The sequence below is a fragment of the Garra rufa genome, chromosome 12 (assembly GCF_049309525.1).
Source record: "Garra rufa chromosome 12, GarRuf1.0, whole genome shotgun sequence".
In the NCBI taxonomy this organism is placed as follows: Eukaryota; Metazoa; Chordata; class Actinopteri; order Cypriniformes; family Cyprinidae; genus Garra; species Garra rufa.
This window is the reverse complement of record NC_133372.1, coordinates 10,430,739-10,456,861: the sequence shown is the minus strand read 5'-3', so window position 1 is coordinate 10,456,861 and position 26,123 is coordinate 10,430,739. Positions and strand designations below refer to the sequence as shown.

Here is a 26,123-nt window from a genome sequence, read left to right as displayed (position 1 = left end):
TACATATATAAAAACTTAATTTTTGATTAGTAATATGAATTGCTAAGAACTTTATTTGGACAACTTAAAAGAAAATTTTCTTAGTATTTTGATTTTTTGCACCCTCAGATTCCAGATTTTCAAATAGTTGTATCTCAGCCAAATGTTGTCCTATCCTAACAAACATACATCAATGGAAAGCTTATTTATTCAGATTTTAGATGATGTATCAAATTAAAAATTGACCTTTATGACTGGTTTTGTGGTCCAGGGTCACATATGATCCCATTATATCTTGTTCTTTTTATTTACAATTATTTTTAAAGGAAGTCTCAAGAGCATGAAAATATGCATGTCATTTCTTCTTTAAGCAGATGTATACATTATTCCAGGTTTGAAAAATTCATAAAGAATTTTTGTAAAATGCAGAATTTATAGAAGCTAAATGAGTAAAATATCAAATTATTAACATAATATATAAAATGCACTTAAAAAATAGTCTAAAATTAATGTCAGGTGTGTTACCTTAATATAGAAACATCTGTTTTTATGAATATGGACATGTGACACTGTACCATAAAAGCATGTCAACTCAAGTGACGTTAGTTCTGTTTTTCTGATTAACTCCTCGTCACTCCAGACCTGAAAATCCTCACAATCAAATACAGTTTAAAATGGATTAAGAGTGCTCAAAATACCAAATCTTATTTGGAGAGCTTAATAAATGTTTAGGTTTTGTTTATTTTTTTCCCAAGAGCGAACAAAATGTTCAAACAAAAGATTGACACCTGAAAAAATGTGAACATAATTTGTATTCAGACTCTTAACATGTGACATTTTTACAGACAAAACACATTACTTGCACCAAAAAATGTGAAAAAAAAAGTTTATGATGCTCATCCGCTTTCATATAGTATTCCCTGAGCTCTTCTCATCTTGTCTCTTTCATTTCTTTATACTAAGACTGGTCAGTTGGTCTGATCCATCTGGTCGGTACCCACTGCGGTTCATCCTGAGCTCTCCTCACAGCAGTCAGCAGCTGCACACATGCAGCCTGCAGGCCATCGTTTACGATCACATGATCGAAGAACTGACAGTAATGCTGTTCCATATTGCGTCCCGCATCCTCTATTTCCTGAAAATCTTCATCCTGACTCAAAAGAAAGAACATATAGAGATTAATGGAATTATGGCATGTTTAAAAAAACTGAAAAGTGAAAAATAAACCGAGTGGACATAGGGAAAAATGCTAGCTCACCTTGAAAGGTCGGCTGGTGTAGTAATTTGTGATGATATGCGAGTTCATTCGTGTACGTTTCATCTGCTCAACAGTTGGAGGCTTAATAAAGATGACATACGCCCTCAGCTCCGCAGTCCTCACTGACTCTAATGCCTGGAGATCAAGAACATAGAAAGCAAAGTTAAGGCCCATTCACACCAAGAACAATGACTGTAAAGATAACGATAAAGATATCGTTCTAAAAATCTTTCTCAATATAAAAGAATAACAGAGTCCACACTACAGCTATCACGATAAAGGCACAAAGAAACAATATTGTTGGAATCAATTTCAAAACAATTTTCTTCCAGCTAATGAATGATAAAAAACATTAACAGCCAATTAGAATCAATCCTGCTGTAACAAGCTTGAGAATTTAAAGCAGCAGAACAAGTAATCTAGAAGAGACAGCATTTATTGTTTATAAATGCTTTATAAAAGCATAATAATAGCACAGTTCTCTTCCAGTGTTGTTATCATTTACTAAAATGATTGTAAAGTGTTTGTTAATTGTAATAAATCTGAAATGAAATAAAGTATATATATTAGATGAAAAAAATTTAATTAGACATGAACTGGGCAACTAACTGAAATGAGCAAAATTACTAACTGGAAATAAAATCTAAAACTAAAATAAAAATGAATTAAACCATATTTGATGTTTTCTTTTTATGTATTTAATGTTAATGTATTTAATGTAATGTAATTATTAGAAAAATGATGAAAATGGCAAAAGCACACAAAAATTGCTGAATGATGAAAATATAAAAACAAACTAAATCAAAATATGAATTATATTAATAAACTATTATTAATAATTAACTATAATACTAGTATATTTTACTATACTATTACTATTTAGGTTTAATATTTATATAAATATTTATAAAAAATATATACATTTTTTTTCTTCCCGTTTTAGTTTTTAATTATTTATTTTATTATTATTCTAGTAATTTTAGTGTTTCAACTTATTTCAGTAAGTTACAATGTCAGATCTTCTCACTTGTTTAGTTTACATTTTTCATATAATATTTTTTTATTTTAGTTTTATTTCAAGTAACACTTTTTTAAATATATAGTTTAGTGCTTAGTTAACAAATATAACCCTCACAGTAGACCCATAATAATATGGATAACACAATGAGGTTCATTAGTTATCATTACTTAATAACATTAGTTAACATGAACTAAAAATGAACAATACGTCTACAGCATTTATTAATCGTAGTTATTGTTAATTTCAGCATTTACTAACACATTATTCAAATCACAAGTTGTGTTTGTTAACATTAGTTAATGGACTGCGAACTAACATGAACTAACAATATACAACTGTATTTTTATTAACTAACATGAACAAACATACTGTAATAAAAATATTGTTTATTGTTTAATTAACCCAGTAATACTAAAATAGCACTGCTCTCTTTAACAGATCTGAACACAAGTTACTTGCCTAAGTTTATTATGTAGAGTTTAGGGTTTGTTTCTAACCCGAAATATTAGCAATAAACCTTAGCAAACACCACTAATAACAACAGATGAATATATTCCCAAGAATTAAACTCACATATGGCTCGATGTCAATCACACAGATCTTCCCACTTGCCAGAATATCTTTAACCGCATCCACGCTAGTGCCATAGAGATGACCTCTCAACTCCCCAAACTCAATAAACCTGAGGAAGAACAAGAGAAAAGGGTCACTGACTTATTTAAGGTTACAAATCAATTGTAAGAGTATACATTATCTGTGCATATTAAGAGCACCTGTGATTGCAGACCATGGTGTCGAACTGCTCTCGGCTGATAAAGTGATATTCTCGGCCAGATTCCTCATGGCATTTGGGTGGCCGTGTGGTATCTAAGTGGAAATTTCAAAATCAGCATGTGTACACATATGTACAGTTTTACAGTCACACAAAGTCATGTTTGTAGTATGAAACTCACGGGGAACGGCTCCTTGGTAGACCTTTGGATTGATCTCAATTAGCCTCCTGCGTAACTCATTTACCCCGATACCGGACGGACCTGATGGCAGAATACTGTTTCAGAACATACATGATACTGTGCAAGCAGAGACGCAGGCACGCAGCAGCAGTAAGTTGTATTTTGCTGGCTGATTTGAGCCACATAAGACACACTCACCCAGCAGTGCTATGAGACGGTGTGGGTGCTCTGGATGGTGCTGGTACCGTACCACCTCCTCATATGGGTTGGCCAGTGAACCGTAACAGCTCGTGGGACAGCGTAGGGTGCAAAACTGGGACGTTCCAAAAGCCTGACCTCTCCGTCGGCGACAGAGACGCAGACTTCGTCGAAAACCAGCTGGCATATACACAATATGATGTATACCGAATAAAAGCACAGTTTTACAAATCACATGATGCTACAGAAACAGAAATGTAATAAGAAGGATGTGTTGTATTTTTTATTTTTTTATATAAAGTATAATCAATGTATGTAATATCTAATCATGATTTTACAACCAAACTAAAACCGGAAAAAAAAAAAAATTGTAATTGTCTTCTACCTGGCCGGTCAGTATGAAAAACTGTGGCCTTTATTCATTTAAATCAGGGGCCGGGCCCCCCCTCCTGCTTCGGTCAATTTTGCAAGGCCCCCCCGGTATATATTTAAGCAATAAGGTACGAGAGGCCGTGCTGTATCGTGAATAAATCACGGCTGAAGGGCGTTGTTAGGCACGACATATATATATATATATATATTAGGTTGTACGTTTTCATAAAGTAAAATCATTAACTGCCTTCCGCTGTGAAAAGTAGTCCCTAACTGCTAAAGCTTTGTTTACGTTGCTAAGGGTGGTTGCTAAGGAGGTTCAATGATACACAAAACCGTTGAGTGAAGCGGTCATAGCAGTGCCGTATCATGAATACGACACAGCTGCTGACCAATCAGAATTGAGGAATGGAACTAACCGTTTTATAAATATATATATATATACACACACATATATATATATATATATAGTTGCAATCGAAATTATTCAACCCCCTTGACATGCAAGACATTTTGTTCCAGATAATTTGTTTTTCTAAAAACAAATCTACAAACGCATTAGTACACTATTAGATAAAGTATTTTAATACACATTTGTGTAATTCTGAGAATATAAATTGATAAATAATGAAAAAAAAATCGAATTGGCTCTAAACATTCATGTTCAAAATTATTCAAACCCCAAAATTAAAATTGCAGAATCTTTTATTATTTAAAACCACCAATAAACGCTGTTTGAAAGAGTTTAGAAGCGTTGATCACCTCTCTACTGCAATCTTGGACCATTCCTCGGCTGAAAAAGCTTTTAGATCACGGATAATCTTTGGTTTTCACTTTGCCACTGGTTTCTTCATATTTGACCAAATATTTTCAATGAGAATTAAATCTGGAGACTGAACAGGCCACTTAAAAACATTCTGTGACTGATCCCTGAACCAAGCATAAGTAGATTTGGATGTTTACTTTGGGATGATTGTCCTGCAGGAAAGTCCATTGATCATCATCTTCGGTCTTTGCACCAAAGGCATCACAATTCTTGGCAAATTGGCCTGATACTTCAATTAATCCATAGTTTCCTTCATGTTTTCCACTTGATGCTACAGTAAAACAACCCCATAACTGGATCAGCTCACCTCCATGTTTGACCATGGAGATAGTGTTCTTCTGCTCATTAGTTTTCCCTTTTTTGCACCAGACATACCGCTGATCTATACGTCCAGAAAGTTCTAGTTTGGTCACATCACTCCATAAAACATTCTTCCAGCACTCCACAGGTCTATCCAAATAAATTTTAGCATATTCAAGCTGACCTTTTTGTTCTTATTGATCAAGAATGGTATTCGCCAAGATGCCCCAACATGAAGGCCATAATTGTCTAGTGTTCTTCTTATACACTCCATTGAAATGTTTTTCCTCCTTTCGTTGGGTCATCTTACAAGTCTTTGGTTGTACATTGCAGGTTTTTCTCAGTTGGTCTGATCAAACATTTTATGAAATGCATTTTTGGTTCAACACCCTCAAAGGTTTTCAGGTACAACAAACTTTAAACTAAGGAATAAGGCTTTTAATGTCTTAGAAATCTTCACGTAGCCTTAGACTTTCTAATACAATAAAACAATTTCTTCTCTATGGCTTTTGTGAAATCTCTGTTGACTTTACCATATTTGCTACTCAACTTCAGCACATGCATGGGATACATGTATAGATGTGTAACATCTCAAGCTGATTCAGTTTTTTTAATAGTTTCTAAAGGCTTAATTGTGTTTTAGGACAATTTTGTTCCCTACCATAAAAATAAATGACTTAAAACGGCAATGTTGAATAGGGGTTGAATTATTATGACAGCTGTGTTATTTAAAAAAATCCTAGAACTCAAACACATTACATTATATATTGACATTGTCGCTTTTAATATGCCAGTACACTGTTGTAGATGCAGTTTTTATAAAGTCCTGAAACTTCAGACAAGCTTTTATTTGTAAAGTACTGCAGTCTCTGGGGGGTTGAATAACTTTGATTGCAACTGTATATATATACACAGGGTGCGATTTGTGAAATAACCAGATGGGGGGATGATTTAGAAAACTTTTTTTTTCTCTCTCCATAGGCAGAGGTTGACCAAACTAGTGTAATCTGTTAATAACGCGCATTATATACCTGTCTTTTTAGGCAAGAACCAGATGAGTGTCAGGTCATGAAATGTTTTTAATACGACGGAAGCTGTATTATGTGATCACAATTTAATAAAAACATTGTAAGTTAGGTCTATAATAGTAATGATTTATTTTCAAACAACGAATAAATTTTATAGAGAAGGTGAGCAAGGTATCAACCCAGCTTTTTGGAAACTCCGAATCAGTAAACCACTGCGTCACACTGTTTCGAAGCGCTCTAATTGGATCGTGAATCATTTGATTCAGAACGTTCAACTTCAAAGCGCGAATGGCGAATCATTTGATTCAGACGACTTTAAAGCGCGTATCGCGAATAATTTGATTTAGATAGGGACGTATAGGAGCGGCTTTGCGGGACGTTAATTAAGCAGCGGCAGGGATGCATAGACGGGGGGGGGGGGGGGGGGGACTTATCAGGTTATCAACTTATCAGGTTGTAGTTTCCTTCGTGCTCGACACTCGACTTATCGTGCCTAAATTCAAAATGGCGGCGACCGGATTTTGTCTTGCAGTTACTGTCTGTATAAAGCTTCTTGTAAATAAACTACCGGTGCTTTTTCTGAGTTCTCAATGTCTCGTTTTAAATGTCAGGGCCCTTGGAAGTCTACCAATGAAGTGTGGAGCTACTTTGTGCCTCGTAAATGGCGTAAAACAGTGATTTATTTACATGGCTATTCCGATGCCCTATTGACTCTCATTGACAAGCTGTTGTGAGCATCGGCTAACTGACCCCAGATTTCGGACAGCAGTGGACAAGACGAGATGAGATATGCAAGGTACGTTCACACTCGGTATCATGATTCAATACACTTTAGGTCAATATCACACCGGAATTCTCCTTTAAGTGTAAAACAAAGGATTTGATAGACAGAAATATGTTATTATAGTAATTATAATAGAGAGAAACTATGCCCTCTGGGGGGCGTTTTACCCCTCAGCGTAGGGGGCGTTTTACCCTACAAGTCTTTTTTTTTTTCTTTTTTTTTTTTAAAATACAATTATATTCCTTATAAATAACATATCCTCTCAAACTACAGACTTCACTATTCATCTATCATACATCACTGTGGTATCCTACAGAACAATATTCTCTTAAACACTTGTTTACTAATATCTGAAAATTATAGCATTTTCCATGAAATCCTCTTCTCTTCAAACACGTCGCTGGTGTCAGCTTTTTCAAGGAGATTTGTTTATCCCCGTTGTCAACGTAGTGCATAGCAACAATGAAAGGGTATCTTGATTTTCTCTAGTGGTTATTTTGGGAAAAACAGGTAGGGGGGCGTTTTACCCCAGAGGGGCGTTTTCCCTCACTCTACCCTATACAAGAATGTCATACATTAGGTACGCGCAAGTTCGTTACTATAACTCTGATCGTCTTTACCTCTACATTAGCGCGACGGTTTCTTTCATGCAGCCAAGAGATGAAGTAATGACCTGCACTCCCGGGGGGTATAGGTTACTTTTACGGGTGGAAGTGGGATAAAACATGAATGTCGCGGGCGGGAGCAGGACAAAATAACATATATTTCTGCGGGAGCGGGACGATTTTTCTGCAGGACAGAAACTTGCGGGAGCAGGACTAAAAAATATGTCCCTTGCAGGTCTCTAAAATGAAGTTTTGTGCAGCGGTTGAAAGTTTTGAGCTGCCGTTCAGTCTGTATTTAACAGTGCGATGAAACTTGCTGTGTCAGTCCAAAGCAATCAATCACAGAACAGGAGAGAGACCGTGCTTTGATCATTTTCATTTAAAACATTAATAAAGAAATTAAACAATTTTAGGATAATATTTAAATGAAATTTAAGCTATTTCGCGGCATCCTGGAGGCCCACCAGTTTAGAATATCTGTTGAATATAGAATATCTACATGAAACGTGAAACACAATAAAATACACCCAGTACCCAAATAATGCCTTGTCTGTTTTTTTCTCGAAAACAATTTGCATCCCAAGATAAAGATAAAACTTGCAATTCTGACTTTTTTCTTGTAAATCTGACATTTTTCTCAGAAATGCTTGATATAAACTTGCAATTGCGAGTTATAAAGTCACAATTGCGAGAAATAAAGTCACAATTGCAAGGTAAAAACTCACAATTCTGACCTTTTCTCTGAATTGCACGTTTATATCTTGCCATTTTGACTTTTCCCTTGTAAATCTGACCTTTTTTCTCAGAATTGCTTGATATAAACTTGCAATTGTGAGTTATAAAGTCACAATTGCGAGAAATAAAGTCAGAATTGCAAGGTAAAAACTTACAATTCTGACCTTTTCTCTGAATTGCAAGTTTATATCTCGCAATTCTGACTTTTTCCTTGTAAATCTGACTTTTTTCTCAGAATTTATTGATATAAACTTAAAATTGCGAGTTATAAAGTCAGAATTGTGTGATATAAACTCGCAATTTCGAGAAAAAACGTCATCATTGAGTTTATAACAAGCAATTCAGAGAAAAAAGGAAAAAAGTCAGAATTGTGAGTTTTTATCTTGCAATTCTGACTTTATTTCTCGCACGTGTGAGTTTATGCCTTGCAATTATAATAACTTTTTAGCAAGTTTCTATCTCACAATTCTGAGAAAAAAAGTCAAAAATTGAGAGAAAAAAAGACAGAATTGCGAGATATAAATGTACAAGTGTGAGAAAAAAGTCAGAATTGCGAGATAAAAACTTGAAGTTCTGAGAAATGAAACTTTATATCTCACAATTCTGACTTTATAACTCACAATTTTAAGTTTATATCTCACAATTCTGGAAAAAAGTCAGAATTGCGAGTTTGTGTCACGCAATTCTGAGAAAACAAGTCAAAATTGTGAGATAAAAAGTCCCTTTTTTATATTCATAATAACTGCAACTTTTATCTTATAATTCTAACTTGGATATTTTGAGATATAAACTGGCAATTCTGAATGGAAAAGTCCATTAGTGAAATATAAACATGCAATTATAAAGGAAAAGATGGAATTGCAAGAAAGGAAAAAAGTCTGAATTGTGAGAAACTAATGCAGAATTGTGAGACATAAACTTAGAATTGCAAGAAAAGTGAATTCTGAATTTATATTTTACTTTAAAAAAAAAAAGTCTGAATTGTGAGATAAAAAGTCATAATCATTTTCCATTTATTTTTATTGTGTGGCAGAAATAGGGTTGCATAAATCTGCTGTAGTAAATATATACCAGTAAATTGTGTAATATCAAAGAGACACTCACTCAGGTAAATCCCTTCAACATTAGTGCTGAATTCACTCTCCTCTGAAACACAACACAAGACACAGTTAATGCATCAATTAACAAGCACAGAATAATTAGCAGTGACTCAATCAAATAAAATTCAAAGCAGCAACAGCAATTAATATTAAACTTTATGATTTCTATATTATTAAGTTATACACTCACCATCCTTTAGCTCTTCTGATGAATCATCATGAAGGAAACAAAAGTTAGAGGCAATCCATTTCAAAATATTTAACGCTTCACTCAAAATTCCGTGGCATTCATCCTTAATACCATTATATCATAATTTCTTCATAAATCTATAGTTTCAAGGTTAAGCGGTCAGTTCTGTTAAAGATCTGTTAAACATTTTTCTCCTGATATGTTCAGGACTTACCTACCAGATTCAAACGCCTCCTCATCTGTGCATGAAGAAACAAAACACACATGTATAAGTAAAACAAGCATTATATAGATATGGTTTTAATACTCATTCAAATCAGACAAGAAAATGTACCTGCTTCTACAAATTTGTCATCTATTGCAATCATGTCATCTTCTGTTGAAAAAAAAGAAGAAAAAAGATTTCTAACAAGTCTAAGGTCTGTTTCACACTACACACAAGCAATACTTGCACAAAAATATTAAGCAGCTCTATTTTTTTCAACACTAATAATAAATGTTTATTGAGCAGCATATCAGCATATTAGATGACTTCTGAAGAATCATGTGACACGTAAGACTGGAGTAATGATGCTAAAATTTCAGCTTTGTCATCCCGGGAATAAATCACAAATAAAATATAGTAAGTTAATAATATAGCATTTATTTTCAACTTCAACAATATTTCACAATATTACTGTTTTTACTCTAAATAAATGCAGTCTTGGTGAGCATAACAGACAAAACATTACTTCTTCCAAAAACAAATCTTACCGATATCATACCAATTATGATAAAAATGTTTGTAATCATTTTCAGCATATTTTCTGAACCTATTCTTCTGCTAAACTCCTTGTCTGTTTGGGTGGGCAGTTTGAATACTGTAACCTACAATCATGGATATTTCTAGAATAAATTCTCACCTTCATCCACTGTGCTCACTGCAGGTTGGCGTGGAAAGATAACCAATAACAGCTGAGTTAAACACATACTGAGTAAATGGGTATATCAATTAATAACAGTATATACTGTTCACTCACAGGTTTTGACACAAGTGTGAGGATGATAAGGCTGAGACCACCAGAACTCTTTCTGCTTCCTACAAACACACACAATCACATTTGGGTTTTAAAATTGGGGCCAGCAGTGATTATCAGCATAATCTCACATCACATTCAAGTCAGCTGTCAAATCTCATCACATCACCACACAGCCTCTGCAGATGTGTAATTGTGTCACCGACCTTTAACCCTGGACTACTTAGAACTGACCTTTTCAGCAAGCTGGTGGAAGGAATGAGGCCAGCGCAGGCAGAGGTACTGGGTAGTTTTACAGCCTGCCACCAGAGAGAGTCTGACTGATCCACAATCTCTAGGATATCCCCCTTTCTGAACGCCATGCCGGCATCTGCGCAGGGAATGGAAGGGTCCACGTGGGGATTGTAGTCCACCATGGCACGCACATACAGCTTTTTGAAGAGAGCAAAGCCATTAGAAACATCATGCACATTCACAGTTGATAGACACACATCTATGCAATAAGAAATGAAACAGTCAGCAACATTAAAAGGGTCATCGAATACAAAATTCACTTTTACATGTTGGTTGAATTGAAATGTATGTTGGCAGTGTGTACACATCCACCCTATAATGATAAAAATCCACTTAGTGTTTTTTTTTAAATCCCCATAAATCATTATCACTTTCTTAGAAGAAAGCTGTTCTGAGAGTCTTGGCAGTGTGAAGCAATTCTGCATAGGCCCCTCCCACAATTGTTGACTGACACAGCCGTTTTAGCACAGACCCGCCCTGAGTAAGCTGTAAACTGTCTGCCATTTTTTCGGTGCCAGAGCAGGAGTAGACAAGAATGTCTCGATTAAGTTGTTCTGTTTTTGGATGTAATAAAGAACATCCAGGTATGTGCCAAAAAATTTGAATATCGAGGGAAAGTCCATTTATTTCAATAATTTGTTTCACTACATTGAACTAATATAACATATGTCAAGCCTTTATTTGTTTCAATTTTAATGATTAGGGATTAAAGATAAAAAACCCAAGTCTAGTATTTCACTAAATTAGAATATCATGACAACGTTCAACATTGTAGGCTCCCTGTGTCCCAATCTAGTCAGCTAATTAACGCAAAACACCTGCAAAGGTTTCCTCAGCCTTTAAATTGTCTCAGTCTGGCTTAGTACGCTTCAGAATCATGGGAAAGACTGCTGACTTGACGGTTGTGCAGAAGACCATCATTGACACCCTCCATAAGGAGGAAAAGTCTCAAAAGGCAATTGCAAAAGAAGCTGGATGCTCACAGAGCGCAGTATCGAAGTATATTAACAGAGTGTTAAGAGGAAGGGAAAAATGTGGCCGGAAAAGGTGACAGGGATGACTGTAGCCTTGAGAGGACTGTCAAGCAAGGGCAGTTCAGAAATCTGGAGGAGCTTCATAAGGAGTGGACTGAGGCTGGTGTCAGTGCATCAAGAACCACCACATACAGAAGTCTGCATGATATGGGCTACAGCTGGAGAATTCCATGCGTCAAGCCACTCCTGAACCGAAAACAACATCAGAAGCGTCTGTGCTGGGCTAAGGAGAAAAAGTACTGTTGCCTGGTGGTCCCAAGTCCTGTTTTCAGATTAAAGCAAATTTTGCATTTCATTTGGAAATCAAGGTCCCAGAGTCTGGAGGAAGACCGGAGAGGCACAAAAATCAAGCTGCTTAAAGTCCAGAGTGAAGTTTTCACAGTCAGTGATGGTTTGGGGAGCCATGTCATCTGCTGGTGTGGGTCCATTGTCTTTTATCAAGTCCACTGTCAACGCAGTTGTCTACCAGGAAATTTTAGAGCAGTTCATGCTTCCTGTTGCCGACAAGCTTTTCGGAGATGATGATTTTATTTTCCAGCAGGATTTGGCACCTGGCCACAAAGCCAAAACTACCAGTACCTGGTTTAATAGCCATGGAATAACTGTACTTGATTGGCTGGCAAAATTCGCCTGACTTAAACCCCATTGAAAATCTATGGGGTATTGTCAAAAGGAAGATGAGAGAACAGAGACCCCGAAATGCAGATGAGCTGAAGGCCAATATCAAAGCAACTTGGGCTACCATAACACCTCAACTGTGTCAAAGGCTGATCGTCTCCATGCCGCCTTGATGCTGTAATTAGTGCAAAAGGAGGCCCAACAAAGTACTGAGGACATAATACAGTACATTAACACACTTTTCAGAAGGCCAACATGTGTTTAAGATCCTTTTTTATTGGTCACATGAAATACTGATTTTTTTGTTTTGTCTTTGATCCATAATAATCAAAATTGAAACAAATAAAGGCTTGAAATATTTCACTTTGTGTATAGTGAACTAATATAACATACAAGTTTCACTATTTGAAACTAATTTTTGAAATAAATGGACTTTCCCTCGATATTCCAATTTTTTGGCACATACCTGTAGCAGTCGTCATTTACTTCCACCATCTGAGCTGCTGAAGGCGCAGAGGATTACTTTTGTTTTTGAGGGGAATGCTCCCCCGTTCTACCTACATGTGTCTAGATTTGCGTAAATCATTTGTGATCCAAGATCACCTAAAGAAGTTTTTTTCATGAATCTTTGCAAATCACCTTTCCTAATAATGTGCTAGTTAGCGAGTTCAGCAGCTAAATGTTTACAGTCTTTCAAAAAACTGCTCGATAAGAGAGGGGTGGGGTAACCAGGGCTCATTAGCATTTAAAGGGACATGGACCAAAAAGTCACTGTGAACAGAGCTGTTTTTGACAAGGTAAAAAGGGTGTTGTTTTATACTACCATTGAGAAATTTTGACCAAAGTATGTTATAGACTTTTCATTAAGACCCTAAAGAATCACATTAACTTGTGGAAAACGGGCATCCGATGACCCTTTTAATAAACATGTCAAACCGTAGTATGATGTCACATGACCTCATTACATGCATAAGAATTCCCTGAGTGTAATCTTTTGGAAATAAAACAGCTATTCTGTGTTTTTAAGTTTATATAAAATGTTTTAAATTTTTGTTAGTTTGATCAAATAAGTAATGAAGATGTTAAAGGCATAATATGTAAGTCAAAAAATCAAGGGTGTATGCAAGGCGACGCAATGACACGGTCTGTTACACTACTTAAAATTGGTTCTTTCTCTGGATTTAAACATTCTTCAAAACATTTAAGATAATTTGAGTACACAAGTCAGCAAAATATATATCACTGTTCTAGTGGTTTTTGGATATTTTAATTAAAAAAAATTACATATTGTACCTTTAAGCTACTTTTAGTTACAGAACATTCCTCATGTGGACGACTGAAGCCTTTTTATTCAGTATGCCTTTTTATATTTTAATACAGAACATGTAGCTCATTTGGATATTCCATGCTATTCCTGCTGTAGACTAGTTGTGATATAGTGATAGATGTAGACTATAGAATATAGATTTGTATAGATCTAGTGTTGACGTTTGATAACTCACCATGGTTTGGTGGTTGATTGGCCTGTCAGTGATGGGAACCACCTTAAACATTATGGTTCCATGGGAGTGGGCCTGTGGTAGAAATCAAAGACACAAAATGTTGCTTTATCAATTTTCTTGTTGATCACAAATTTCCCATTAAAGGTTTAGTTCACTTTTCCTGATAATTTTCCTTCATCCAAGATGTCCATGTCTGTCTTCAGTCGCAAAGAAATTAAGGTTTTTGAGGAAAACATTCCAGGATTTTTCTGCATATAATGGACTTCAGTGGTGGCAAATGGGTTGAAAGTCCAAATTGCAGTTTCAATGCAGCTTCAAAGGGCTCTAAACCATCCCATCTGAGGAATAAAGTCTTATGTAGCAAAACAATAGGTTATTTTCTAAAAAAAAAAAAAAAAGAAAAAAAAAAAACATACATAATTTTTGACCACAAATGCTCATCTTGCACAAGCACAACCTCACACATTACGTAGTCATGTTTGGAAAGGTCACGCATGACACAGACAGAAGTACCGACCTAGTGTTTACAAAGCGAATGTGCAAAGAAAGTCAATCGCCCTTTAAACAACCATGCTGGATGTTTTTTCACCCTACCCTACCTTTTTAAAGTAAACAGATGAAGAACTAACCATGCCTGACCTTTCCAACATGATTGCATAATACATGAAGTCATGGATGCACATTGCAGAACTAGTGCAAGACAAGCATTTTTGGTTAAAAACCACTATTTTGAGAAATATGGAATATTTTCTTCAAAAACCTTAATTTTTTTTTCAACTAAAGAAAGAAAGACATGAACATCTTGGATGACATGGGGTTGAGTAAATTTTCAGGACATTTTTATTCTGGAAGTGAACTATTTCTTTAAATGAAATGGGAATAGTTGTTGTTTGGTACAGTAGATCCTCGGTCTGTGACCCTTTTCTTTTAAATGAATGATGGCAGTTGTGTTTTCTGTAGAGCTACTTTAGAGCTGAATCCCATATTGCAACATTGGTATTGAACTGAACTGAATCTACTAAATGAACTCAAACTGAATAACAACATTGCTGAATTGAACTAATTTCAACTTCAGTGTCAAGACTTGACTTGACATTGGTGCCGTGACCCGGATGGGAATGAGGCACACAAGTGTAACAGAATATCATGCTGTGGACCAACATATAACAGCAAAGTATATGTGTACTAACCAGAATTTGTATAATCTGTTCTGGTTCCAGTCCAAACACGGGATGACCGTTTACCTCCACCAGCCTGTCTCCAGCATGCAAGAGACCTTCAACAATAAGTACATAGACAAGAAACAGGACTCCATGAGAGATGTAATAGTTACATTGAGAGTATAAAATATGCGAGCATGGCATATCAAAGGCACAAACTGAAAGGCAATCCTCACCACTGCGGTCAGCCAGTCCTCCATGTATAACCCGAGCAATGTATATTTCCCCTGTCACGTCATCTCTCCTGATTGTTGCTCCCTATATGTTAGAAGAAAACAGATGTCAATCCAAATATCTACAAGGCTTCATTTGACATGAATCAAGTACAAAACATGTGTTCGTTATTCATCTGATGGAAGTGGGATGCCAGAAACAATGTTCAATGACAAACTGAACTGCAATGTTACATGAAAAGAAAGAAAACCTTTAAAAAAATAATCAAGGCAAATAATTTGATGAGAACAGACAATCATGGAGATGTTAAAACAATTATGTTAAAACAAAACACTCAAAAAGTTTGGACAAGCACATGTGACAATGGTAACATCGAGGACCAATGGTGACGTATTGGATGAACACACATATTAAAGATTCGAAAGACCTGCATGCTTGGGACAGCAAGAATATGAAAGGATGTTCATAGCCATGGAAACATGGAAGTAGCCTCATTCCTTATTCTTGGTTTTCTTTTTCTTCTGGCTAAAGAAACATCTAAATGCGCTGGTGTTCTCTTTGTGGTTTTGTGCAGGGCTGGACGTCAAGGAGCCATTGGTCATCTGGTGATGTACATCAACGTGTCTCCTTTGAGAAGATTGAGATGACTTTGTTTTGGGATCAAAGGACTTACTCTTTGCTAGCACTGACTGCTCCAGCAAAGTGATGGCAGATGAGGATGAAGATGATGATGAGGAAGAGCAGGAAGGACAGTGAGAGAAGCGAGAGGATGAGGCAATAGCTGGACTGGTGGGAACACTGAGCGATCTGCTACCCATCCTGTTAACCACTTTTCTTGCAGCTTCAGTTCCATGTGGGGATTTTGAAGTAGTGTTGTTTGTGGAAACTAGCTCCTGGAGCTTCTCCACTACATGCGTTAGCATCGCCAGAGCCTGGGAATTCTCCTGCACGCTCTCAGATATGCGTTCGGTAGCTGCGGCCATCCTCTCACCAAGCAGGTGGACGGTTTCAGAGCTGCGCTCCATGCTGCTGGCGGCCTGCTGCAATGTATTCCGCAGTTTATTTGGATCTTCCTCCTTTGCTGGCCTTGTATGTGAGCATGTGATGGTCTCCCTTACCCGATGACAGTGCATTGGGCTTGGGGGAGCGGTTTGGGCATGAGGGGAGAGTCTAGAAGGTTTTGGAAGAGAAGTCGAAGCATGAAAGCAGCAAGATGATGAGGAAATCCATGGGGACGGTTGGGAGAATGTATGGAGCAGAGATCTGCCATCATTGTCATCCCCAATGTCTACATTTTCAATCAAATTGTCTTCAGAAACAGAATGAGAAATGATTGGTGAAATGGAATGAAGACAAGAAGATAAAGAACACTAATTAGATGCTTTCAGCAGAGGCATATAACTTGATGAATGTAATAATGAGAACCTCCAAATCTATAGTTTTGGTCCTTACCAATCACAACAGAGCTACAGACACAAGGGGTGGAGGAACTGAGGCTCTGTTTCCATAATGTACTGTTCCGGTTGCAACTTCTTAAAGTGTTGCAATGGTGTGCAGCGGTGGAAGCAACAATGATTGGGGATGCTGGAGCTTTGGTGGATGTTGAACCACCCACCTGGGAGGCATTCAACATGGCATCTAAGCCTCCAGCCAGGCGTCCCCCAGCTGAGAAGAGTCCACAGTGGGTTGCTTGCCTTAAAGTGTCCCAGTGGCTTTGAAACTCTCTACGAGCTCCGGTCTATCCATGACAACACACAGCTCATTGTTAACAGGAACACTTTTACCAAAACACTTGACAATGTCAGCTATTAGTGAGCTTAAAAAGATGAATTAATTAAAGGGATGGTGTACCAAAAATAAAAATTCTGCCATTAATTACTGTCCTTCATGTTGTTCTAAACCCGTAATACCTTTGTTCATCTTTGGAACATGAATTAGAATGATGATATCCAAGACTAGTCAGTTGCGTCGCTGTCTATGCAGGGTCAGAAAGCTCTCAGATTTCATCAAAAATATCTTAATTTGCATTCCAAACACAAAAGAAAGTCTGACGGGTGAGTAATTAATTACAGAATTTTCATTATTGGGTAAACTATCCCTTTACAAACAATCTAATATACTGTATAAGAAATATAAGAGGAAAGAACTTCATATGGCTGAAACTCTTCATAAGCAGCAAGATTTTTAACTTTTCTTTATCAATCTTGTTTCTATGCTGATCTGAAGGACAGGCTCCAATAACGTGCATTGAAAGAGTCAAAATAAATCACAGGTCAGTAAAAGCAAGCTATAGATTTGCCTGCCACTCCTTTTTCTGGTCATGCTCACCAGAGGCTGATTGTTTTTGACCAAGCAAACAATCCTCATGGCCTCCTCATCCTCAGGCAGGTCTATAGGCAGTGGTGGTAGATCTGGCTCATAGTCCCTCAAACTCACTGTGTCATGGGCTGAGAGGAGAGCCTGAAAAATACATGTGGTTTCGGTTATTTCTATGGTTGACAACACATTCCACACAACTAATGGAATACTGGAAGGAAGTAGCCATCTTTAAAACATTCTAATTAAAGGATTAGTTCACTTCCCGGAATAAAAATTCCTGGTTATTTACTTACCCCATGTCATTCAAGATGTTTATGTCTTTCTTTCTTCAGTCAAAAAGAAAGGTTTTTACAGAAAGAACATTCCAGGATTTTTCTCCATATAGTGGACTTCAATGGGAACCAATGGGTTGAAGGTCCAAATTGCAGTTTCAATGCAGCTTCAAAGGGCTCAACACTATCCCAGCCAAGGAATAAGGGTCTCATCTAGTGAAACAGCCATTTACTAAAAATATAAAAATGTATATACTTTTTACCCACAAATGCTTGTCTTGCACTAGCTTGACTTCACACATTACGTACAACAGTCACAATGGAAATGTCACACATGACGTATACAGAAGTGTTTACAAAGGGAATGTGCAAAGAAAGTCAAACACCCTTTACAAAAATGGTAAAACAATGATGTAGGACTATTTTGAAGTTGGAGGAGAAAATGAGATGAGAGTTTTTCACCCTATCCTACCTTTTTTAACCAAAGTACGCAGATGAAGAACTAACCAGGTGTGACTTTTCCATCGTGATTACATAATGCGTGAAGTCGTAGACGTGCATCGCAGAGCTAGTGCAAGACAAGCATTTGTAGTTAAAAATTTTTGCTAGATAACACCCTTAATTCTTCTTTGAAGCTGCAATTTGGACCTTCAACCTGTTGATCCCCATTGAAGTCCACTATATAGAGAAAAAATCGGTAATGTTTTCCTCAAAACCCTTAATTTCTTTTCAACTGAAGAAAGAAATACATGAAGATCTTGGATGACATGGGGGTGAGGAAATTATGAGGAAATTTTTATTCTGGAAGTGAACTAATCCTTTAAACGGCACAACAACAATGTTTATTAGCATCTATTTGTACATAAAGTCTGCCATAAAACACTACAAAAATGTCTGGCCTGAGACTTTAGAAAGGTTCTTTTTTTAAGAGGGTGATGGCCAAGAAAATGACTTTGCCCCTCAAAAAAACAAACAAAAATGTATTTATTGAAAGAATGCTCACCTGTAGGTGGGGATGACTGAGAAGGGCATACAGTTCTCGAGCTTCATTTGAGGGGTTTGAGACTGCCAGCAGGTCAGACAGAATCTAAAGTACCAAAACATGACTTATTAGAAACTGAAATTGTATTGGTACAAAAGTTGGAGTCAAGACCAAGAGCTCTAACAGACCCTCTAAGACAGGGGCAGGCAGTTTAGCTCCAACTCTAATCAAACACACCTGCCTCCAATTTTCAAGTAATCCTGAAGACTTTGGTTAGATTGGATAGATAGTGGATTTTGAAGGCCAGAGTTGCCCATCCCTGCTCTAAGACCTTGTTGTAAACCAAACCCCCTAAGGCTCTGACAAAGGCCAAATATAGACCTTATTAGCCCCACATTCAGGCCAAAACCCCAAATCACAGAGCAAAAATGTCACATGTTCATGTGGTACCAAGAGGTCTTAAAGGATTTCTCCACTTCCCAAATAAAAATTTTCTGATAATTTACTCACCCCATGTCATCCAAGTTGTTGTCTTTTTTTTTCTTGAGTCCAAAGAAACTAATTTTTTTGAGGAAAACATTGCAGGATTTGTCTCCAAATAGTGGACTTTAATGGTGCTCAGTGGACTGAAGGTTAAAAATGTAGTTTTAGCGCAGCTTCAAAGGGTTCTAAACCCAGCCAAGGAAGAAGTGTCTTATCTAGTGAAACAATTGGTTTCTTTCTTTTAAAAAATACAATTTATATACTTTTTAACTTCAAATGCTCATCCTGCCTAGCTCTGCGATGCATATACGTACTCTGTGCACTCCAGTTCAATACAGTTAGGGTATGTCTAAAAATTCTCATTTCCTCCTTCAACTTCAAAAGTGTCTTACGTCGCTGTAGGAGTACTGACCCAGTGTTTACAATACAAGGACAATGTTCAAAGAAGACCAAACACCCTTTACAAAAAAGGTAAAAGCGCAATGTAGAACGATTTTGAAGTTGGAGGTAAAAATGAGATGGAAGTTTTTCGACATACCCTAACTGTATTGAACCGGAATACACAGATTATGCATGCGCATCGCAGAGCTAGACAAGAGGAGCATTTGTGGTTAAAAAAAGTGTATAAATATTAGATAAAATGGTAGATAAGACCCTTATTCCTCGGCTGGGATGGTTGAGAGCCCTTTATAGCTGCACTGAAACTGCATTTTTAACCGTCAATCCATTGAGCACCATTGAAGTCCATTATATGGAGAAGTATCCTGGAATGTTTTCCTCAAAAACCTCATTTCTTTGCGACTGAAGAAAAAAGACATGAATATCTTGGATGACATGGGGGTGAGTAAATTATCAGGACATTTTTATTCTGGAAGTGGAGTAATCCTTTAAGACCAAGACTCTTATTGGCACAATCTTCCATGTTTGCAAGTCCTCAGGCGCACTAAGAGATCATCCTTTAGAGGTCATATGTTGTACTCCATCAAGGTAGTATTAATCAAAACTACAAAGTATGAGTGGCACAAACTATGCTGAAAATTAAGGATAGTGAGAGTGAAGCTGACCTGTAGAGATAGTCCAGATGAATAGGAAAGATACGGCCTAGCTGGACACTTTAGGTGCCTCTGTAGACATTCATACACCTGCAGAGAAAAAAGAAGAAGATGAACTCTGACCTTCAACTCACTGTTAATAAGTGTATGTAAGATGAACTCTACCTTTAGTAGGGACTGCAACCAGGGGGCGTTGAGAAGACTGTACAATAGATCAGCTCCATTTATATCTTTATTGATAGAGCCCCTCACTTCGGCAATCACATGTGCCAAGATCTGTGTCAGGCCTGGAACATGTAACGCAAACACCTTCAGAACTAAAATCTTGTTGGTATATGTGTAACCCCTCCACCCGGCATTGGAGGCGACGCACTAACAAGGAGGCTAAAGGCTGCAACCTTTAGCGTCAGTGGCTAGTGCATCTCTTGAGATCAGGGGAGTAAGGTTTACCTGCACGACTAGCTGGCCTCCGTTACACTCACCCCACTAAACCTCACTCCCATCCAGGTCACGGCACCAATGTAACCCCTCCACCTGGGTCCTGCTCGCACCCGCAATGAGCGGGTCTCGGACAATGGGAGGCGGACGCACTAACAAGGAGGCTAAAGGCCAAGTACTGCTCACTGCAGAGCCAAATGGCCTCCAGCTCCCCCTCTCTGGATGTCCAGCTCCACCTCTGTGTAAACAAATGGGTGGAGTTTTGTTTAGGGATAGGGTAAGGGGTAGGGTTAGGGTGTGGTTAGGTGTCTATCTCCACCCATTACCTCCAGCAAGGGGGAGCTGGAGCTCCAGCTACTCCCATATGGCTCTGCAGCGAGCACCCTAAAGGCTGCAACCTCTAGCGTCAGTTGCTAGTACATTTCTTAGGATCAGGGGAGTGATGTTTACCTGCACAGCACCTACTAGCTGGCCTCCGTTACACGTCAGTGATATTTGATGCTTGTAGACTTCTTTAGCAGCTATAACAGTGCTAATATTAGCATGTTAATTATCAGAGCAAAAGAAAAATTAAAGGGATAGTTCATTAAAAAATGAAAATTCCTCATGTTGATGCAAACCCGTAAGACCTTTGTTCTCCTTAAGAACAAAAAAAAAAGATATTTTTGATGAAAGTGCTTGCTTGACGAGAATGCTTGAAAATAAATTGTTGAATAAAATCATTATTCTTGTTTTCTTTGAGCACAAAAAGTATTTCCGTAGCTTCATAACAATACAGTTGAAACACTGATGTCACATGGACTAATTTATCAATGTCCTTACTGCCTTTCTGGGCCTTGAAGATGTCATTGCGTTGCTGTCTATGCTAGATTAGAAAGCTCTCGTATTACATCAAAAATACCTTAATTTGAGTTCTGAGGATGAACAAAGGTCCTACGGGTTTGGAACGACATGAGAGTGATTAATTAATGACAGAATTTTTCATTTTTGGATAAACCACCCCTTTAAACTAACAGCTTCCAAATTGAATAGCTACTTGCAGCATCATACCTTTGTCTCCCATCTCCATTGGAACTGACCCAGTATCGGTCTTCAAGTCTGGTCTCATTGTCAATCCTGGAGTGTTTTGGGGTTCAGGGAACAAAAAAATGATGCACTGATCTTCCTCATATACAGCTGCAGGAAAAAGATTTTTTGTCAATTTAACAGAAATGTAATGTTTATGCTGTTATGTCCTTTTCATTGGTGTGAATAAGACATTCTAACTAGAGCTGCGTTTCACAAAAGCACCATAAGCCTAAGTACCGTTGAACCATTGGCACTGATGCTCTCTATGATCTACTTAGCCTTACGATGCCTTTAGGAAATGCATTACTGAACTTTTTGTAGTTGTAAATACAATTCATGTTTCCAGGCTTGTCTTACTTAAAGGTCCCATATCGTACACATTTCTGGAGGTTTATTTTATTTGTTGATGTCCTTAAGAATATATATTTGCGGTATAAGTGCCAAAATCCATCTCAATATATTTTTACAGCTCCTTTTTTAGGAGCTCTGTCAAAAACAGGTCGATTTTGGCCCATCTAATTAATATTCATGAGCCTCTCTTCTGATTGGCCTGTTGTTTTCTGAGTGACGCACAACCAGGCCAATCACAGGTAACTACGGTCATGTATGCTGTAAGCGTAAGCGAGCTCAGAGCAATAGAGAGAGCTGATACTCAACAGGATATTTTAGAATGATCATTAATGTTTTTTCTTTTACAAACACTGAATGCAGTAGGCTACATAACTGTTGCTTTAGAGCACCTCTGAGAGCAAAAGAAAAATTAAAGGGATAGTTCATTAAAAAATGAAAATTCCTCATGTTGATGCAAACCCGTAAGACCTTTGTTCTCCTTAAGAACAAAAAAAAAAAGATATTTTTGATGAAAGTGCTTGCTTGACGAGAATGCTTGAAAATAAATTGTTGAATAAAATCATTATTCTTGTTTTCTTTGAGCACAAAAAGTATTTCCGTAGCTTCATAACAATACAGTTGAAACACTGATGTCACATGGACTAATTTATCAATGTCCTTACTGCCTTTCTGGGCCTTGAAGATGTCATTGCGTTGCTGTCTATGCTAGATTAGAAAGCTCTCGTATTACATCAAAAATACCTTAATTTTAGAATGATCATTAATGTTTTTTCTTTTACAAACACCGAATGCAGTAGGCTACATAACTGTTGCTTTAGTAAAGCCCCTTTCACAATGCGCGCTGATTCTGGAAAATTACGGGAACTGTGTGAACCAAAGCCAGAACCTAAAGGCAGTGTTGTAGTAATGATGCACGTTATCAAGCGACTCTTCACAACGAAAAATAACGTTAAGTGCAAAGTGGAATGAAGCAGCGATCATCGGGCAGAGCCAGCTCCTCACTATCAGCGCTGAAGCACAGTTTGTTCAGGTTAGTTTCAGTTTAGTGAAACGTACGCGTCGCATTACATCTCACATCCAAATGTCACATGTCTTTATGGTTTGTGTGCAAAGCATGCAGATTCCGGAAAACAACTGTGAATGAACCAAATTAAACAATTCCGGAACAAATCGTGGGACACATTATCCGTGTATTTACCGGAATCGCTGTGTGAAAGAGGCTGAAGTTGACGTGCCGCTGGTCTCTTATATTAACGTTGTTCTGAAGCCTGTGTAATGATCGTAGCTTGACATCTATCGACTGAACAGGGTTTTCTCCACTTGTTTTCCTGTTGTTGTTGCTCAATGGAATGGATGCGTTGTTGTCTGGGGGTTTGACAAAAGGAGGGTGGGACGTTGGTTTGTGACTGAAGGCGGTGACTTGAGTCGATCGGACGTCACATCGTTACGGAAGTCACAGCGGCTCGTGAAAATGAACAGCTACTTTAAGCAGGCTGTGTGCAGTTTACTGTGGATTGACTGTTTTGAAACTCATATGGTAGTTAGATAGCCCCTAGACCTTAGTTATCATGAAAAAAGCCAGGAAATTTTGATTTTGACGATATGGGACCTTTAAGCAAATGTGACCCTGGACCACAAAACCAGTCATAAGTAGTATGTTTATATTTGTAGCAATAGCCAAAACCTCATTGTATGGGTCAAAATTATCGATTTTTCTTTCATGACAAAAATCATTAAGATATTAAATAAAGATCATGTTCCATGAAGATATTTTGTAAATTATCTACCGTAAATATCAAAACTTGCATTGCTAAGAACTTAATTTGGACAACTTATAGGTGATTTTCTCAATATTTAAATTTTTTGCACCTTCAGATTCCAAATTTTCAATTAGTCCTATTCTAACAAACCATACATTAATGGAAAGCTTATTTATCAGCTTTCAGATCATAAAACTTAATTTAAAAATGCACCCTTAAGACTGGTTTTGTGGTCCATGGTCACAAATATCTGAGACATGATGACTGCACTACCAATAGTTTGTAGGTCCAAACTCAAAAGGATCATAGGCACTGTCCTTGTTATAATGCCCAATATGTTATTTTGGATAAAAGCAACAATGATATGACACATTTTCAATTTAAAGACAATTTATTAGTTAAAGAATAAGGACTAATAACTCAGAGGTCTTAGGTTAAATCCAGAAATCCCAGAACAGAGGTGGTTCACGAATGCCCTTGTCATAGTTTTGACCTTGAGCAAAACACTTAAGTACAGGTTACTCCAAGGGGCCTGCCCTGATAATAATTGCACCCTAAGTGGCTTTGAATAAAAATGCTACATTACCAATAACAATCAGATTGAAGAGCGTGATTACATTTTTTAACATGATTTATGATAATTGCAGGTGACACTGGATATTAGTTTGCAGATCTTTTGAACAAAACATGACGTAAAATGGATGTGATATAAATCTCTTCATATTATATTTTGAAATGTTCTTCTTTCTGAGAGTTACAGTCCTTTTAAAAGTAGCTTTACCTCGGCGTTTCTGCATTTGACTCTATTTGCATAACCAAATCAGATTTTTCACTGCAGAACATGTCTAGAGTTTACACATAACAATGCTGAATCCAACTGAAGCATATTAGGAACAAACACAAGGAAGGGTTTAACAATTACAGTGAATAAACAGCCTACTACATTAGTCCCACACAGAGCTTCCTCGTAGATAAGCCTGGGAAGCAAGAACCACAAACCCACATCCAGGCACAGAGACTTAAGTAGCAAATCCTGATCACTCACCTCTCTCTTCCCTCTCAGTTTGTCTTCTCTGTTTAGATCCCAGGTTAGATTTTAACACACTAAAGAGCTTCTGAAGAGGGTTTGCATGATGAAGGTCAGTTTTAACTCACTCAGATATGTTGGTATAAACAGAGGAATAACGTGAATAGTATTCCATAGCAGAGCACGGAAAAGTCCTCTTGGAAAAAAAGAAGTGTAATCCTTCTCTATCCTGCTTAATCCCTCACAAGCAAATGAGTCAGCTGGGGAGAGAGAGAAAGAGAGAGAGAGAGAGAGAGAGAGAGAGAGAGAGAGAGAGAGAGTGTAGGAACGTGAGAGAGGAAATTAGGAAGGGAGGGATTGGAGAGTGAGTCGAGATGCGTCTGTGAGTGAATGTGTCTACTTTTACATACCTGTACTTTCATCATTCTGTCACAAAATTCCTTTGGGCTTTAGATATTGATTCATTATAACACATATTCACACACAAGACATGCAATCACTGTTACACTCTCACCTCTCTCTCTCTCTCTCTGACCCACTCACACACATTTAACATCTGATGATCCCACACTGAACACTTTCTGCATCACATACACGTACGTGGGATGTAATCCTCTTGATTAAAACAGTGGAGCGAATGACACACTCACACTTTTTGATTTTCATCGCACTACACTGTTTTCACAATATAACTTTTTAAAAGTGTGCCAAAGTTTTTATTTCATAAATGCTTGTTTTAGTAAATTAAAGTTGGTATTTTATTTTAAAAGTCTTGATTTGAAAAGCGATTTGAACAGCGATAATTTATTCCTCCAATTTAATAAAGGGATAGTTCACCCAAAAATGAACTTTTCCGCATGATTTACTCACCCTAAAGCCATCCTAGGTGTATATTTCTTCTTTCAGATGAATACAATCAGTTATATAAAAAAAAATGCCCTGACTCGTCCAATTTTTATAATGGCAGTGAATGTCTGTTGAGATTCTGAAGTCCAATAAAGTGCATCCATCCATCATAAAAAGTACTTCACACAGCTCCAGGGGGTTAATAAAGGCCTCCTTAAGCGAATCGATGCATTTGAGTAAGAAAAATATTTATATTTAAAACTTTATAAACCGTAATCGCTAGCTTTCACTAACTGTTGTACGCGCATTCATAAGAGA

At 37.3% G+C, this 26,123-nt stretch overlaps 1 protein-coding gene across 1 annotated transcript; it reads right to left on the bottom strand.

The window, feature by feature from the left end:
* Positions 1-700: 700 nt before the first annotated feature.
* On the bottom strand, positions 701-25,194 carry mpp4b (MAGUK p55 scaffold protein 4b). The gene is made up of 22 exons (XM_073851646.1): positions 24,978-25,194; positions 21,804-21,929; positions 20,481-20,602; positions 20,328-20,405; positions 18,802-18,885; positions 17,536-17,667; positions 15,210-15,291; positions 15,004-15,089; positions 13,814-13,885; positions 10,600-10,796; positions 10,369-10,427; positions 10,252-10,269; positions 9,684-9,725; positions 9,568-9,588; positions 9,350-9,364; positions 9,164-9,205; positions 3,410-3,589; positions 3,212-3,292; positions 3,032-3,125; positions 2,832-2,940; positions 1,238-1,372; positions 701-1,129 (listed from the first exon to the last, which is right to left on the bottom strand). Exons 2-22 carry the CDS (start codon positions 21,859-21,861, stop codon positions 938-940), a joined length of 1,899 nt encoding a protein of 632 aa, XP_073707747.1. The 5' UTR covers positions 21,862-21,929; positions 24,978-25,194; the 3' UTR covers positions 701-937.
* Positions 25,195-26,123: the final 929 nt, after the last annotated feature.

Bases quoted from the DNA above. Each gene is read 5' to 3' on its own strand.
- mpp4b (XM_073851646.1), bottom strand. From the start codon at position 21,861: ATGAGACCAGACTTGAAGACCGATACTGGGTCAGTTCCAATGGAGATG. The intron at 18,886-20,327 runs GTCAGCTTCACT...TTGGTACTTTAG, and splicing joins CATCTGGACTATCTCTACAG to ATTCTGTCTGACCTGCTGGC. The intron at 13,886-15,003 runs GTTAGTACACAT...TTTCTACCACAG, and splicing joins AACAGATTATACAAATTCTG to GCCCACTCCCATGGAACCAT.